General features: G+C 42.6%; 2 protein-coding genes and 1 pseudogene across 2 annotated transcripts; all 3 read right to left on the bottom strand.

The window, feature by feature from the left end:
* LOC114846250 (protein NLRC3-like) overlaps positions 1-13903 on the bottom strand; it is a 77788-nt pseudogene extending 63885 nt beyond the window's left edge.
* Positions 1374-13632, bottom strand: LOC114850855 (NLR family CARD domain-containing protein 3-like). Its single transcript, XM_055504145.1, has 13 exons — positions 13543-13632; positions 13208-13280; positions 13022-13120; positions 10472-10602; positions 10000-10119; positions 9211-9410; positions 7257-9039; positions 6380-6550; positions 4350-4523; positions 3608-3781; positions 3020-3193; positions 2586-2632; positions 1374-2466 (listed from the first exon to the last, which is right to left on the bottom strand). The coding sequence occupies exons 2-13, from the start codon at positions 13238-13240 to the stop codon at positions 1928-1930; spliced, it is 3645 nt and encodes a 1214-aa protein (XP_055360120.1). The 5' UTR covers positions 13241-13280; positions 13543-13632; the 3' UTR covers positions 1374-1927.
* Positions 13904-16790: 2887 nt separating the features above from the next.
* LOC114850877 (beta-1,3-galactosyl-O-glycosyl-glycoprotein beta-1,6-N-acetylglucosaminyltransferase 4-like) lies at positions 16791-18094 on the bottom strand (the record flags this gene model as incomplete). Its single annotated transcript, XM_029133716.2, has 1 exon — positions 16791-18094. A coding segment is annotated over one exon (984 nt), but the record flags the coding sequence as incomplete, so codon positions are not given.
* Between the last annotated feature and the right edge of the window lie 616 nt (positions 18095-18710).

The raw sequence follows: 18710 nt of genomic DNA, 5'->3' as shown, positions 1-18710 counted from the left end.
GGGTTGGGGGGGTTGGGCGGGGCTCGGGAGGAGCTGCGGTCCCTGCCTGGGGCCACATGGACAGCAGGCCGGAGACCTACCCTCCCCACGAATGTGATCGAGCGAATTGTGTGGGAGCAAGAATGTATCTGAGAGTGCATTGGTTCACGTATGATTGACTAGTTTGTTGTGAGAGAGTTTATGGTGTGTGTGTGATGATATGTGTTGTACATGTGGGTGGGTGTATGCGTCTGTGTTTGTGTGAGTTGGTATGCGTGTGATGCTGTTGGAGTGTGGGGGGTCCGGTTTTCCGCCCGGGGTACGATGATCGTCTGCCTGGGTGGTCTCTTTTCTGCTGACCCCACCAATTGCTGGCCTTGTGCTGCAGGCCGGTGTGGTGCCAGGGGATGAGGTCGGGCCGATGGGGTCGGCCCCGCTCCGCCCATGTGGGGGTGGTGGACTGGGGGCGGGCCCCACTCTGGGCGCGGGGGCATCTTCTGGCGGGCTCCCTACGGACCGTGAGTCCTCGGGCTCTACTCTTTCAGGCCGACCCTACCGCCGGGGGGAGTGTTTGCCCCTGGTTCTCATGGGGCGGACAGCGTTGACCCACGGTGGCCCACTCTGGCCTCGAGTGCTGTCTCTGTGGCTGCTGCAGCTCTGCCTGGGGGGCTCTGTGTGGGCGGCTTGGGTCGCAACACCTGCCCTCCTGGAACGTCTGCCTCACCCTTTGGGTGAATAATATCAAGCTACAGCCTTACTAACCTTGTAGTGGGACACTTTCCAAATCCAACTGTAAGTATTACTGATACTTATCACTACCAATATCAATAATGTATGAATATGGAATTTGTGGTGTTGTATGTCACGACTTTGATTAAGTTGTATGGGATATGTATAACAATGCACATATGTATGTATATGATATGTATATGTTTGTATGAGTATGTGCACATACCTTAACACTATTATTGGTATTAGTATTATTCTCCAAGGTGAACCACAGTACAAAAGTTGTTTAGTTATGAATGTGTTAGCCTAAGGTACATCCCTGCTTCTTATTCATTTTGCTCCGATTGTTTACTTAACAGATCTGCTTGGCTTCAGCAGCTGGTTGCACCGCACCAACACAGCTACATCACATCACATATTTGGGATTAGCTAAATAAACCTTTAAATAAACCATAAATCAAGAAGAGTATATATATATTATATATATATATACTCCTCTTGTTAAATTAAAGCTGTCCATCACAATATGGCATTCAGCGTAATATATGCAGCTTGCTAAACTGCTGGACAGAACAAAAAAAAAGAAAAGAACACACTTCTGAAATGATTCAACTGTGTCAGAGGAAAGTGAATCAGAAACACTCTGAACCAGACGTGGTAAGATTTTATTACATTAATACTTCAGTATATACAGAATGTGGAGGTTCATCATGTGACTCTAAATCTATTATGACTAATGTTACATCAAGATGATTGTTATAATATATTAAAAGTTCAAAGTGATGGACATTTCTATACTGTGATTACAACATGTGATCATTTATTGTTAAAGGTAAATGAAGCACTTTAATGTGAGGCTGAGCCGCTTTCTTCTACTAGAGGAACAGAAAATTATCAGAAACATTCAATGTTTTATTCAACAATCATCTGTGAACATCTAGAAGCCTCTCACTAATTCAGATGAGTTGATTCTTCTCTGATGTCACAGTTTGTCACATGTTGAACTGAAACATACTGATATTCACTGGAAAACAACTTCACAACAAGTCATCAACATTTGATCCTGGAATAATCAGAGCTTCCATCTTTAAAGGATGGAAGAAGAAGAAGTTCACAAGGAATCATTTAGAACTGGTTCAGAAAAAAAATGGTTTAATACATGAATCTGAAAACAAGACAGACTCGAACAGATTAAACTATTTCTGACAGGATCAAACTGTCATTGCGACACATCACACAGAGACACTGAGGAACCAGGAGACCAGAACCCAAACCCAAACCCAGGATAAAGAGGTTCAGTGAATGTGGTGTTGAAGGTGTGAAGGTGGATCTGTTTGTCAGAGGAGACTCTGTAGAAGGACAGAGAACCAGCAGGACAGTCCACATACACTGATACTCGTTCAGACACAGAGGAGGAGATGGATGTTCTTATGTTATTGTGTCTGACAGAGTAACCAACATTAGAGCAGATCAGACTCCAGGACTGATCATTGCATCCAAACCAACAATCATAACTGCGGCCTTTTCTTCTGATTCCTCTGTAACTCACTGATATATCAACATCTCCTCTCCACTCAACCTCCCAGTGACAGCGACCAGTCAGACCATTACTACACAGCAGCTGAGGCCAGTAGTCAAATCTGTCTGGATGATCAGGATATGAATGATCCTCCTCCACACATGTCACCTTCCTGTTGTTGTCAGACAGTTGTAGGTTCTCTTTCACTGTGTTTGTGTCGATGGTGAGTTGACAGAAATCTGATGGAGAGAACAAGACACAATCCAGCTGCAGTTATTGATCTATCATCAGTTTGATGATGACTCATGACAGTTTGAAGATGGTTGAATGTTGCTGATCTCAGTAAAAACACACTTACACTTGCTCAGACCTGGTGTCAACCATCGGACTCCACCAGGCTCCACCCTGAAAGGAGGAGGGGGTCAGAGACATGCAGACATGGACATTACATGGCTCTCACACACACATTGTTGTAGGATTGTGTTCAGATGGAGGCTTGTATGTAGGGATGGACATTCAGCAACAACTAAGGAGTTGGATCCTTATCTTGGAATCTACGGAGCAGGAGGTGACGTGGAGAAAAGCTTTGACTTCTCTATTTTACTTTATCACTGTTGGTGTCAGACACCTGCTTTCAGTCTCACTCTGTCACCAGCAAACTAATGTGACACCACAGGAAGCAAAGTCTGAATGTGTTTATTATCACACACTCCAAGGTTGGGTTCTAAGTTCATAAAGCTCCACATCCCTACTTGCTCCTCCATCAGACACTGTGTGTAGTTGTGTCCATACCTGAGAGTGTCCAGTCTCCAGTGTGGATCCTTGACTCCAGCAGACAGCAGCTCCACTCCTGAGTCTCCTGGATGATTGTAGCTCAGGTCCAGCTCTCTCAGATGGGAGGGGTTGGAGCTCAGAGCTGAGGCCAGAGAGACACAAGCTTCCTCTGAGAGCAGACAGCCTGACAGACTGAACACACACAATGTTAAAGCACACTTACATACTACAGTTTGGATTAGAGGCACATTTGATCATCTACGGTGGAGAGAAACACTAAGAACTGTTTAATAGGTTCCTTCTTGAAATGTGATCTGATCATCAGCAACGTGACAATGAGAGTCTGGAAACTGGAGTCAGACACTGACAAACCTGGTGAACAACCAGGAGTTTAAATCATTTCACATCTTATCTCATAATTTGATATATGTGATTAAAGAGTTTACACAGAAATGTAAAGAGTTTATTGATCCTCCACAGTTTAGACTTCCTGCCTGTTTAATAACTTGGTTCTGTAGTTTGAGCTCATTAAAGGACTTTACAGACAATGTGAGTGTGACTGTTGTGCACATTTCTTAGACGATCTTTAGCTTCATGAATCCTGACCTGAGAGTCTCCAGTCGACAGTGAGGACTCTTCAGTCCAACAGACAGTAGCTTCACTCCTGAATCCTGCAGGTTGTTGTTACTCAGGTCCAGTTCTCTCAGACTAGAGGACTGAGAGCTGAGAACTGAGGACAGAGCTTCACAGCTTCTCTCTGACAGGTCACACACACTCAGTCTGAAAGATAAAGGTTAAGATGAAAATAAAACCATTCGGTGTCTCATGGTGTGGTATTGATTTTTTGTGTCCTAAACAACATCTTTGTGTCTTTATTGTGATTCATTGATTTGTTCCATGACGTCTTGATAGAGACAGAACTAACAATATGATCCTGACTGAAATGTTCCTGTCTAAACTCTGATAAACAAACTTCAAGGTCTCGTCTGCTCTTAATGGTCGAAGCTTCAACCTCCAGTTTCTCTGTGTCTGTGTTCAAACACTGGACAGAGACAGAGGAGGAACTTTCTCATCACATGTTAAATGTGTGGTTAGTGGATCTCAGCACAGATGCTGTCATTCACCTGGATGTGGCTTCATCCTCTCAGACCATGTAGTGATTTAAAGAGAAAGTTGGTGCAGCAACAGTTTGGTTCTGCTGAGCAGAGATTTCTCATTCTGCTCTGTCATGTGTCTCACACTCACTCTCTCTGAGAACATGTTCAACTCAACAATCATCTGAAGACAACTGTCAATAACATGAACACATTTAACTATTCTCACAAAGAACTAAAACATGGAGTCTGACCTCAGAGTCTCCAGTCGACAGTGACGACTCTCTAGAAAACCACACAGATGCTTCACTCCTGAATCCTGCAGGTTGTTGTTACTCAGGTCCAGTTGTGTCAGATGTGACGGGTTGGACTTCAGAGCTGAGACCAGAGATTCACAGCTGATCTCTGACAAACTGCAGCCACTCAGTCTGAATAAAAAACAAAGATGATACAGCAGAAAACAAAGACTCAGTTGAAACGATCAAAAAATGAACTTTGGGTGTTGTTAGCATTACACTGTTGTATTATGTTGAAACTATGACGAAAGGTTAATTTTAGGGAGGAAAACCAAGGCAGTTACTTTAAATCAACGTAGTACTGTGTGTTGTCAAAGGTACATAATACTGGTAATAAATTTCGTTTAAAACGCACGGACGCCATTGAACGAAAGAGTTTATTGATCCTCCGAATGAACTTTCCGTAGTTATAGGAACGCATGCGCATTGCACAGGCTTCTTGCGTTGTCACCGGCAGAGAACAGAGACACTGACTCCACACAGGCTTTAGTGTGGACCAAAGTGTCTCCATAGGATCCAAGCTGTCAGTGACCTTTGACCTTCTCCACTCCTCTGGAACAGCTGTGCTTCCTGCTGCAGGTAATGGTGGTTCTGTGACGCTTCTAGGATTCATTTCCTCTTCTCTGCTCCTCCTCTAATCAAACATCCACTGTCTGTGGTGTTTGATGATCATTAATGAACTTCACTCAGCTATTGAGTGTTGTGTGTTCTGTTCTGAAACTCCTGCTGAGTCTGTCCTGCTTCTATTTACTCCAAGCCGATTCTCTGTAGCTGCTTTATACAAGGGTAATCAATTAGTCTCAGTTAGTTCATCAGGTTACAATCAAACATCATCAAGCATTTAAATCACTGTTTAAACCATTGTTAACATTTATTGACTTTGCTACTTTCTTCCTTTCAGTCATTGAACAGTTAAATGTGATCAGTCCTGAAGGTGATTTGACCTCATGATAAACTTCAGTTCACATCACATAAATTTCGCACAGAACTAAAACAGAGTCTGACCTCAGAGTCTTCAGTCGACACTGACAACTCTCCAGAAAACCACACAGATGCTTCACTCCTGAATCCTGCAAGTTGTTGTTACTCAGGTCCAGTTGTTTTAGATGTGATGGGTTGGACTTCAGAGCTGAGACCAGAGAATCATAGCTGATCTCTGACAACCTGCAGCCTCTCAATCTGAATAAAGAAACAAAGATGTGAATCAAAGCATTAATAATGAGTCAGATTTGTCCTGATCACTGATGTTTAGTCTAAAATGAGCAGAGTGACTTTGTGCTTGTTTTGTTGTGTCGTCATGATCTCAGCTTCTACACATCAACTACATGTCAGCACAACATTTATACATCTATTGATGTCAGCACTGATCCACAAGCTGCTGCTAGAACCAGTAGAAAACCAGACGTGTTGGATCAAAGACTTCATCTGGTTCCTTTTATTCATCGTCTTCTCTCTAAATCTGAAATATTCTGTGTCGTGTGATGGAAAATCTTCAGACTAATGTTTGGATCAAACTCCAAACTAAGCATTATTGATCAAGTGAATCATCTTTAGAACTGATCCCAGTCAGATGGATGTTCTCTCCTCTGGTCCTACATGGAACCTAGAACCCTCTGTAGCAACATGTCTGCAGCCTCATATTCATGCTCCTGTTTCCTGCTTGTGTCTCTACAAAGTGACATCATTGTCTGACAGGAAGCATCACACACAGGTTGAAGTGTCGCCTGTTGATGGAGACGAATCAGACGCCACTAAAGATCCTTCAAACATGTGGAGACAGGATTTACTCTGAGCCTCTGCTGCTGTGTCACATTTAAAGAGAAAAGACGTCACAAACCTCTGTTCTAGAGCTTCATAGACTTTATAGACCCACACCATCTCTCAATCATTCCTGCATGTTTTTGACACATATTAACCTTTTTTTTTGCGTTCAAGTGGAGATGTTTGAAGTGATGAGCTGAAAAACATGAACCAGTAAAAACACTGACCTCAGAGTCTCCAGTCGACAGTGAGGACTCTTCAGTCCAGTACACAGAACCTTCACTGAGTCCTGCAGGTTGTTGTGACTCAGGTCCAGATGTGTCAGATGTGATGGGTTGGACTTCAGAGCTGAGGCCACAACTTCACAGTGAGTCTTTTTAAGTCCACAGCCAGAAAGTCTGTGATGACAGAAAATATAAAGTCTATAAATGTGAAGTGACTTAATGAATGTGGATGCTAAAGCAGCTGTAGCTCAGTTGATCTCAACCATCACATCGAAACCTGGTGTTTAACTTGATTAACTTCCCAACTTCAAGGAATATTAATGTTTCTGCATTAATATTAAATTATTAATTTAACTCTGCTACATTTAGGACAAGCAAAACCATTCTCATGGAAGATTTCCTGGTTTTACTGGCCCCAGCAAGATGCTGACATGGTAAAGTACTATCAGTCTTGTCCTGAGTGCCAGTTAACATTCCCAAACAGGAAAGGGCTTCTCTCATTAGTATGCCCATCAACACGCCCTTTTCCTGCATTGCATGAACATCGTAGGACCATTAGAAAAGAGTAAGAGTATGCATCAAGTAGAGAGTATGAATCAAAAAATCCTGAAGCTTTTGCATTGAGAAGATTAAAGACTCGTCACACTGTATTATCTAGCTGTTCTCAAAAGTGAGAATCCAAAAAAAATTCAACTTAAGAAGGAATTCAAGTAGTGAAGACCAGCTCCTAAAAACAACAAAGACGTTTTCTAGGAACCAGTAGTTGATGTTTTCCCTCTGTGAACTTTTAGATTCTATGTGTGAAGTATTTCTTATTAACACTGAGGCTTCAGCCTCATGTTGCTGTAGAATTTTAATAGCAAATTAACGTAGGACTTACTGAGCCTTTCTGCAGTTCCTCACAGCTGGGATCAGTCTCTGTCGTCCCTCCAATGATGTGTTGTACTGGTTCAGGTCCAACTCATCCAGAACCTCCTCTGAAATCTGCAGCATGTAGGCCAGAGCTGAGCACTGGATCTCAGAGAGTCTCTCTGATCTGTTCTCTGACTTCAGGAACTCTTGGATCTGCTGATGGACTGAGTGGTCGTTCATCTCCATCAGACAGTGGAAGATGTTGATGCTTCTGTCTGGAGAGATTCTATCACTGTTCATCTTCTTCAGGTTGTTGATGATTGTCTGGATGGTTTCTGGACTGTTCTCTGTGTGACCCAGCAAACCTCCTAAGATTCTCTGGTTGGACTCCAGACAGAGGCCATGAAGGAAGCGAACAAACAGGTCCAGGTGGCCACTTGTACTCTGGAGGGATTTATACATGGTTGTACTCACAAAGTGACTCAGAGACAAATTACGAGAATATTTAATGAAGTTCTCCAGTTCCTCCATCTTTTCGTTGGTGTAACAGTGCATCATGTGAACAGCAGCCAGAAACTCCTGAACGCTCAGATGAACAAAGCAGTAGACTGTTTTCTGGAAGATCACACTCTCTCTCTTGAAGATCTCAGTACAGACTCCTGAGTGAACCAAGGCCTCTGTGGCGTCTAGACCACACTGCTCCAGGTCTTCTTGGTAGAACATGATGGTTCCTTCCTCCAGATGTTTGAACGCCAGCCTCCCCAGCTTCAGGAGAACTTCCCTGTCAGCCTTCGTCAGCTCCTGTGGACTGGTCTCATGTCCCTCATGGTACTTGTTCCTCTTCCTCTTGGTCAGGACCAGCAGGAAGTGTGAGTACAGGTCCGTCAGGGTCGTGGGCAGCTCTCCTCTCTGCTCTGTAGTCAACATGTGCTCCAGAACCGTAGCAGTGATCCAGCAGAACACTGGGATCTGACACATGATGTGGAGGCTCCTGGACGTCTTGACGTGTGAGATGATTCTGCTGGACAGCTGCTCGTGGCTGGATCTCCTCCTGAAGTACTCGTCCTTCTGGGCGTCGGTGAAGCCTCGTACTTCTGTGACCCTGTCCACACACGTAGGAGGGATCTGATGGGCCGCTGCGGGTCGGGAAGTGATCCAGACCAGAGCCGAGGGAAGCAGGTTCCCCTGGATGAGGTTGGTCAGCAGCACGTTGACCGATGACTTGTGTGTGACGTCAGACACCAGCTCCCTGTGGCTGAAGTCCAGTGAGAGTCTGCTTTCATCCAGGCCGTCAAAGATGAACAGAAGCTTCAGGACAGCGAGCTGCTCTGCTGGGACCTTCTGGAGCGTTGGATGGAAAACATGGAGCAGCGTGAGAAGACTGTGCTGCTGATCTCTGATCAGGTTCAGCTCCCTGAACGACAGCAGAACCAGAACACTGACGTCTGGGTTTTCTCGGCCCTCGGCCCAGTCCAGAGTGAACTTCTGCACCGAGAAGGTTTTTCCAACGCCAGCGACGCCGTTGGTCAGAACCAGTCTGATGGGTCCGTGTGGGTCAGAGGAAGCTTTAAAGATGTCGTGGACCTTGATGGGAGCCTCATGCAGGGTCTTCTTCTTGGAAGCTGTCTCCAGCTGCCTCACCTCATGTTGGGTGTTCACCTCTTCACTCTGTCCCTCTGTGATGTAGAGCTCAGTGTAGATGCTGGTGAGGAGGACTCCACTTCCTGTTTCACCTCCTTCAGTCACACGTTCACATCTGCTCCTCAGACTGAGCTTATGTTCACCTAAAGCCTTCTGCAGAGCAACATCTGCTGAAAAAAGAAGACACAATTGAGACTGAACTACAAAACCCACTTGTTCGTTTTATGCTTCACAAATAATTCAATCATTGAGAAAATGTGAGAAAGTTAACAGAACAAACTGTGACTGCATTAACGTCAGTCTTGTTAAAACAATGATATCAGACACATGTTTAGTCTTACTTTGGACGGTTCTGGGTCGTTTCCCACACCGGGGACAGGAGGAGTCTCCTGATGGTGCAGACTGGTCCCAGTATGAGTTGATGCACTGTCTGCAGAACCAGTGTCCACAGTTGATTCTGACTGGATCCTTCAGAACCTCCTGACACACATCACAGCAGGACGGCTGCTCCTCCACAGGAACACGACTCCTCTTCTTTTCTCTGTCAACACATTAGTTCAGAACCAAACTGATGAGTCCAACACTGTAGAAGCTCAGATGGTCCAGAGACCAGGAAACGTGACCTACTGCTCTGTCTGAACTCAGCAATAGTCTGGTTCCTCTGGCTTCAACTCTCCTGCTGCATAAACACTAATCAGCTGCTTTTCCTGTCTCACATTTAATGATCTGCTGGGATTCATACACACTCAGCACTTGCTGTAGTTCCTTCACAGTAGAAGCATAGACTATACAGAGCAGCTTCTGTCCTCTACTGTTATACAGCCGAGCCTAAGGTTAAAACGGCTTGTTAGTTCTGGACCTGTAGGAACAACGTGACAAACCCTGAACTCAAAGCTCCACTTACTAATGAGTCAGAGCTTTCAGACTCTGAACAGTTCAAATGTTTATAGTGACAAAATTCCAATGTGGAGGTTCTGAGGTGTTTCACTACAGAACATCCATCAGGAGTTGGAGGATAGAAAACCCAAACTAAGATCCTTCTCAATCTCTGCATCATCAACAGAAATCTATGAACAGCACATTTTGTCTTCATCCTCCATCAGGTCAGTTCAGTAGAAACTGTCTCTTACTTTGTGTCTGAGGCTCCAGGTTCATTACTGAAGTTAATAGGCTCTTCTTTGGACCTGTTACTCTTCATAGACAGACAGCTGGGTCCTGGAGGTTCTGCTCTTTGTCTCTGATTCTGACCTCTGTAAACACATGTTTTCATTCATATCACATCAGTCACTGATCAATTCTCTGATCAAAGTCATTTCTGTGGCTCTAGACACAAACTACTGCTGCTGCAGATCATCAGGACATTTCACACTTTGGATCAGTTCTCAGATCAGATTCCGACTGTTGACAGCTGTCAGAGACACTGAGACCAATCAGTTCTCTGTGTGTCAGCAGTCATTTCATTGTTCGTTTTAACGATCACCTCTACACACATGAAGTTGATCCACATCAACATGAACATCCTGGAAATTCATACAGTCAGTTTATAAGATCAGATAATAAACTAACAATGATTCATATCAGTGAGTCTGGATCAGTTCTTACTTTGTGTCAGAGGCTCCAGGTTCAGGACTGAATGATGGAGGCTCACATCTGGACCAGTCATTCTTCATAGACACACATCTGGATCTTGGAGACTCTGCTCTGTCCTCTTCCTCTACATAAACACTCATCTTCTAAAAAAGACACAGATCCAGAGCTAAACACCTGCTGTGACTCGCATTAAAATGAATCGGAGTCCAGAGTCTCACACACTGACGTTGTATCTTTGTTTAACAGGAGTTTCATGTTGTGGTTTTAGAGTCACTGACTCATGTTGAACACTTTGCTTCTCTACAGTTTTCTATAATGTGACAAACAGTATCAGACAGTGAAGCTCTTTAAATACAGCCATTGTGTTCACAGGCTGCTTTTAGCTGCTCAGAGTCTGTCTGACGTCACAGGAGTCAATGAGGCTGAAACAGGAGATGATTAGTGATGGGTAGATGAGGCGTCATGAAACGTTTCGACACATTGCAAAACTGTATTGATACTGTGTCGATACTGTGTCACTGAATACTGACACCTGCTGGACATCAAAACTCCCTACAGGCAGCCTAGTTGACAGACTCAGCTGACACTGATTTTGTGTCTTAATATATACAATAATATAATTTAAGCCATTGTATGTTATATAGTATTATTTCATTTCAATTTAAAATTGATATTTTTAGATACAGTTGATACAGTGGACATGTATCATAACATGACAGTCTAAGTTAACATGTTGTGAATGATGATGCCTTTTTTTAAAACACATTTGGTCTGCCTGCCCACTGCAATGAGGAGATCTTGCCAAAGGTTATCTAGAAACAACAAACTGGCAATTTAGTACATGATTTCCAAACAACAAGAAACAAATAATGCTGAATAACATGCCTGAAGTAGACAGCTGCTTTTCTGACTGCAGTCTATTGATGCCCTCATTGCACTTGGAGGAACCAGGGTGATTTAAATCTGGGGTCTAGAAGTGTTGCTGGGGTCAACACACTGAGGTGGTTTTGTTTAAATAGGAAAGTTCTGTCGAACAAATGTGACATTTAACCTGCATAAAATACTGTTATTAGTAAACTAAGAGTCACTTTGAAATTAATCTGAATTCAGATAGATCAAGTGAAAACTTTTTAAAATTAATTAATTATTTTATTAATACACTTTCACTTTATTATAAAATTAAATCAAAAAAGACACCTTATTTTCCGATATGAGAGGAATTATAGATGAATTTGACGATGAACGCTCAGGGATTCCTTTCGGCAGATGCATCCCCACACATGCACTTCCTTATAAACACAGTCTGGCGCGTCAGACAGTGACTGATACAGGAACTGTATCGGTCACGTGCTTTTCCCACGCAATACGCGCACCGACACAGTGTTTCCCTCTAAGAGCTCGACGCATCGGTGTTGCCGGTGTTCGAGTTTAACTCGTTTCCAGTTTAACTGGTGACCGACTTCCGAATGCCGCACTGGTTGCTCTTAGTTACGGCAGATGTTTGAAGCAGAGAAAAGCGGGTTAGCTGTCCTCGTCGATGCCTTGACAATGTTTTCTCAATGTTTTGTCCTCTGTACACGTTCGGAACAGTCCTTACATTTTTACAGTGCGTAATCTGACGCAGTGTGATCGCTGTTCGTGTTGTAGATACTGAATTTGCTCAAAGGAAATAAGGGCTGAATGATTCTTCTGCTAATTGCTACGATCTTTTGGCAATAAAATATGAAATGTTGAAGCTCTGCGTCCTGTCTTCGGAGTGTTGTTTGCTTAGCTTCGCCTATAAGAAAAATCTCAAATATTCCGTGGCATTAGCAAAAAACATAACTTATAACGGGATTCGATCCCGCTGCCACTGCAGCAAAAGCGCTCGAAGCCACGGTCTTAACCACTGGGCCACCGAGAGATCGCTATGAAACTTTTCTCCCAATATGTATCTAACACAAATGTAGACGGTGGAAGTCAGATTGTCTTGTGACCGCTGTTTCTTGGTGTTACGTTAAATCTAACGGGTTTTATAAGACGTCTACATTTGATAAATTGGTGTCAGCACCTGTTCTCGTTACAGCAGCCTTGTCCGTTGTTACTGCGTGGTCAGAACACATGTTTAACTCGTCTTTTTTGTCGTGTTTTGGTGAACGAGTCACAGTCACTTTCAACGTTGAGAGGAAGAGGAGGAGCCAGTAACTGTTTACGCCTGGATTCAGATGTGACACAGGTTGACAGACTGGTCCCACGTTAAATTGTGTGTATTATGTACAAGAAAACGCATCAGGACATTCACAGCACCCCGTGTTAGTTATACAGAAAGTCTTATAAAAGATATTCCTCCTGCAGTAAATGTTTATTTATACAATATATAAAGCCTTCCCTTGCCTTGGATACATCACTTTGAACAGATTGCAGATGCGTTGTCTTGTACATAATACACACAATTTAACGTGTGACCAGTCTGTCAACGGACCCATCACTAGAGATGATCCGTCGCTGGTTCAGAGGCTTTGAGTCTTAACACGTTACTACAACAAGAGAAAAACTGAGAGTGTAACAGAATATTTTTTATACCTGACATTTTACAGGTTGGATCATTTTACGAGCAGAGCTCCTCAGTCCTAGTGTGGAGGGACAGCAGCAAGGAGACTGGGCGCGCGCGAAATTTGGTGACTGAAGAAAAGAGAGTTTAAAAATATGTTTTTTTGCTAAGTAGGGTAGAGATTTTGGAATTGTGAGGTTTGTGGTGGATGTGCTGACCGACGGCCTGCAGAGTCCACCAGCAGCGGGCATTTTGTCACTAGTGATTTCCTTGAAGTTATTAAAAAGAACACTAAAATGCCAAAGAAAAGAAAACATACAGAAAAAACTCAAAGCAGAAAACCAGCACATTTCTGGACCTCAGTCAGTCTGAGTAGTCAGTACCACTGACTGTGAGCTCAGAACCAGAACCAGGACAAATAACAACCAGAACCACACGAGCAACTCCTCACATCCGGTTCTTGTCAGTGTTCGTTTGACAGAAGTGGATCGTGTCTCTTCTTCCTCTACATCAACAAACAGACGCAGTAAGAGTAACGTTATTAAACACTCACCTCCTCAACGTTTCTTCTTCTTGGTGTTTATTTAACTTTTCCTCCTCCTGCGCAGTTCTCTTAAAATGGAGACTGAACACACCGAGTTCCTATAATTCACGTGATCACTGAGGCTCCGCCCCCTCTCTGTTTACAGGAAGCCAGGAAAGTTGAAGCAGCAGAATAATGAGGAAGCAGCAATGCAACAGGATGACAGAGATCCTGAAAGGAAACAAACCAAAGCTGGATTTAAAGGTGATGTTGGCTGTGAAGACGTGTTTAAGTTTGAGGAGGAGACGGGGTTATCAGGGTCTTTAACCTTAAACTAGGACTTTATATCTTTTCTAAACAGGACTATAGCAAAGTCAACAACACCACTTCATTAGTGTGATCACGACTCTGTGAACACAGACCAAACTCATTGTTTAACAACACAAATGATTTTCAGTAACTGTGTTCACAGTCTCACTGTCTGAGCCCTGGTTGTTCACTGGTGTGTGTGTGTGTGGTGGAGGGGAACATCTGAAGTTGAGCACTAACTCCTCTGTTTTTCCAGTGTTAAGGATCAGGTGGTTGTTCTCACACCAGCTCACAAAGTCAGAGATGAACCCCCTGTGCTCCTGTGTTAAATAAGAATACTATTGTTAATAATGAATTACTATTAACAATAATAGTAATACTACAGTATTAGATAAAGTGCAAAGTGCTCCTTGTCAAGCGCTGCTTCTGGTCCCAGGTGTGTCCTTGATCACGGTGCTTCACACTCGCTTCCACCAGAGGACTGGTTCAAATGCAGAGATTATTAATCCCTCACTGGAAAAATTAAAGTTCATATATAGTAAATTATTGAATGACAGCAGTAAATACAGCTAAGAGCCCGTGTTCAGTTTGGATTTGTGCTCTCAGACACCATTACTCTTCTTAACCTGTTAGTTACTCTGGTAATAGGACGCACACACTGTACAGCACAACGCTGCACAGCTCTGCTCCTTTGTTCTGAAACCAAACTGATTGAGCATGATGCTAATGTTGCGTCCTTTAAGTTTTCCCTCCACATCAGACAACCGCAGTGATGGTGGGTGTGATCGAGTCACGCCTGGTTAACCACAAATTGAATTCAGCCTGTGCATGTGTCATGAATTTAGGTAAAGGTTCTTTTTTTTGTTTTAGGTTTAATCAAATCCTTGTTGATAATTCCATCAGAATTCAGATTTCGCCTCCTCCATCAGGACAGAGTGAACATGTATTTGCATGGTGGGTCCAGTCTCAGCTGTAGCAGGCATCACAGGTTTCAGTTTGATTTTATTAAATCAAGCATTAAACAAGAGATTTTTACCCATTAAACACTTTTGCGTTGTAAAAAAAAAAAAAAAAAAAAACTAAGATAACGTCTGTGTATCAGTGTAGTGTCCTAAAGTTAGTAAACTGTAAAATAACATTGTTCACCTAAAGAGTGAGGCAGACGTTGGCGCAAGAACAATGGCACTTATGAAAGACAAGGCGATAAGAGAAGCCTGGACGCTGCACCCAGTCAAGCAAATGGTGAGAAGAAACCCAGCAGACAGAGCGCCCACACACCTTCAGTTTCAGGAACACAGGGGACTTGGACTGAGTTGCCCACACACAACCTTAATAATTGATTCATATTAATGCATTCATATTGAACTCTTCATTTAAATCCGCTACGGTACAAAGTGTGCATTGAGCTGTGGCAGAATGGGTCAACACTGTGTGTGGCAATTGGCCCTTTGCACCACTAGAGGCGCTTTTGTTTTGTTTACTCTAAGTTCATCATCTGTTTTTCTTTTAATAATAGGAAAGATTAGATTATTACTCTGAAGATTGTAGAACACAAGCATGATTGTAGAATAATCTACAGCAAAGAGTAAGAACTTATTCTTCATTCTGAAAAACGCAGTTTGGGCTGTGTAATAGAAAAATTGTTTCTTCCTTATTCTATGCAGTTATTATGAGTTATGACTTGTATTCTGCAATGAATATGTTTTGTCTTACTTCTGTTTTATGTATTTGACATTTTACCTACACTGTTCAATGGTTGTCACTGCCTGATAGACTCTGGACTCTAGCTCTCAAACCCAAGGCCAGGGGTTGTGTCTCTGTCTGTTGAGACGTTTCTTCCTCTCTGATAGTCAGACGCCAGTGATGCAGGTGTGAGAATCTAAACATCTCCACACAAACGGCGACAGTGATGAGATGGTGTCGTTTGTGGTTTTTGATTTGCTTTCCCCATTATTTATATTTTACTTTATTTTTTTTTAATAAATCAAACAAAAGACAACTGTCATCCGGCTTTATTACTAATTTCCACGACAGCCGTACTTCTTCTACTGAGCCCTGTGGTCTGACCTGCTGACAGTCTGTTTCCTCTATTACTGGTAATGCTGGTAGTCAGCATTAGTCGGTGGAAAGTAATGTCAAGTGTTTGTGAGAGTATCGAACTTTGATTTTTTTCCCATCTATTTTGTGTCCTTGCACTGTGCATGTGGGTCCGCTTTCCGCCCTAGCCTGACAAGTTTTGCCAACAATATCACAATGTTATCACTGGAACCAAAATTAATTATAAAATTAATGTTAAATGAATTAGAACAACATACGATACATTATAGCTAATGATTCTTCACTGTACCCCTTTTAAATAGCATGTTTACAAGATTTCAGTTAGCTGATGTTGGTAACGTCACCGTCCATTGCTCTAAAAAGTTACACTGTTCATTTCTAATCTTCTTACTGCTTCTCACAGAACTGAGGCATTGCCCTACATAATCTAGGTTAACTAAGTTATTATGTTAACGGCTAATGAAAAGTTTAAAAGTCACAATAGCTTTAGTGTTAAATCCCTAAATAAAATGAAAAAACACTACACCGCCCCTCCCATTTAGTTTTATGAGAAGTAAATGGGATTTAAACCCAGAATACAGTTATTAAAATCTATGCTCTTAAATATATGCAGTAGACACATGTAAACACATGGTATAATCATCCAGAAAATAATAAATCCTTAACGGGTAGCCAGCCCAAGAAAGAGTTTATTTGAAAAATGTTCAGACTTTCAATGAGGGAAACTTGATTCTGTGATCAAACAGCAAATATGTGTGTGTAGGGAATTAGGTTTTAGAAAATCACCTACCTACAGTATAACAAACAAACCCTGGACAATTGTCATATAATTTATTTCTTTAAGTTTTTTTACAACATTTTTATTATGTTGCAGACTTGTTAGAATAATTAGTCAGGCAGAGAATAAAACAATAATAAGAAACATTTCAATGTGCTTAATGTAAAAGGGGCTCTGCGTTTTCAACACAAGCTTGATGCAGTTTAAGTGTATATCTTACATCTGAACTGGGTTAAACTTGTCTGTCTTGCTTAGTGAGGTTACGTTTGCCCCTATCTTCCACCCATTTCCAAGAACTGCATAGAACAAAATATTTTTAATACTGGTCAAATATTTAGCACAACTTACACCATAACCATAACACTGACAATAACATAGAACCAAAGTAGGAATTTTTAAATGATAAAACATGATAAAACCATTTCATTTTATTTCATTTCAACCACTTCCAAATCAGACCATTTCAGAGATGCTACTAACTAAAAAAGATTTTTTTCTTTCCTCCAGCTTCTCCTCAAGGCACTGAACAGCGATGGGGTCCACACTGGTGTCAAACTTGTTAGCAAACCAGTGACCATAGTTGAGTAACCAACAAATCTCTGCTGCACCATAAATACAAACACCACGCACATATACTCCTGTACATGGTGGGTACAGGTTCCCCTCCAGTAACAACCATTTTGCCAGTCTGGTTCTGCTCATCATGTCGGTGATGTCGGGGTGGGATCTGGGCACCTCTCCAGGTACACCAGGCAGTCGGACAATCGTGGCCCAGAAGTGTTCATCTGGGGAAAAGGAGTCCTCTGACAAAGCTAATAAGTCTTTGACTACAACTGAGGAGTTTATGTGCAGAACAAAGTCTCGTGACAGGACAAAATAGGCGCTGCCAGTGAACATCACCGTGTTGTGTGGTGGTGGGGCCTTTTTCTCATTTGTTTGGACTGGGTTTTTTCTATATTCAAAGTCAGCATCAGCATCTTTCACCTCGTAGTGAAAACCGTACCTGTCCTTCTTAAACTGAGGTGGCCTGTATGTCTCCAACATATTAGAACCATTCAGCTTCTTTAATTCTGAAACCAGCTCATTGTTGGGCCTGAGGGGGAAATCTTGACCACAAAGGTTGATGACGTACTTCCACTTCACTTCTGACTGCAGAAGGTCCGACAGACAGTTCAAATCGGCTTTTAACCGAGTGAAACCAGCATAGACGACGTCCTCCAGCATGGAGGCGATGAAGACATTGGGCAAACACTGAGCCAGACCTTCCATAGCTGCTTTGAACTGAGCTGAAGACTTCAGATCGTAGTGGATGCAGTAGATGTTATTGGGTGAGTACGTGGCTCTGATCAGTCTCTCTACCATCCATGGATATTTATGCACAACCAGAGAGTAAGCGATAGGAAAGTTTTTTTCTTCCACTGAAACAGACACATTAACCAAACCAAACCATAAGTTTTATGTTTGAAAATAACCCAAAAATTAAATATTTGAAAAACCATAAAATTAGAAACTCTTAACTCACATACACAGGGTCCAGATGTTGATCAGTAGTTTAAATCACGTCAGACTGTAGAAGTTGTAGAAATGAGGATGCATTTTAGGTGAAAACTGTTCTGACTTCAGACAATGAAGTGATAAATATTTTATTTCCTTGAGGAAAATGGGCAACTTACCTTCTGTTAGAAAAAACAGTAAGTGCTCATTCACCTTCCAGCCCTACTACGTGAGCCTAATGCGTAAAAAAAAAGAAAGACGGTCTCCTGAAGCTAAAAAGCAGGTTTTGAATATCCATCCATCCATCCATCCATCCATTTTATGAACCGCTTACTCCCTAGTGCGGGGTCACGGGGGTGCTGGAGCCTATCCCAACTGGCTACGGGCGAGAGGCAGGGTACACCCTGGACAGGTCGCCAGTCCATCGCAGGGCAACACATAGACAGACAACCATTCACTCACACACTCACACCTACGGGCAATGGAGAGAAGCCAATCAACCTAATGCACGTCTTTGGACTGTGGGAGGAAGCCGGAGAACCCGGAGAGAACCCACGCA

The sequence above is a fragment of the Betta splendens genome, chromosome 19 (genome assembly GCF_900634795.4).
Source record: "Betta splendens chromosome 19, fBetSpl5.4, whole genome shotgun sequence".
Taxonomy (NCBI): domain Eukaryota; kingdom Metazoa; phylum Chordata; class Actinopteri; order Anabantiformes; family Osphronemidae; genus Betta; species Betta splendens.
This window is presented reverse-complemented; position numbering and strand designations above follow the sequence as displayed.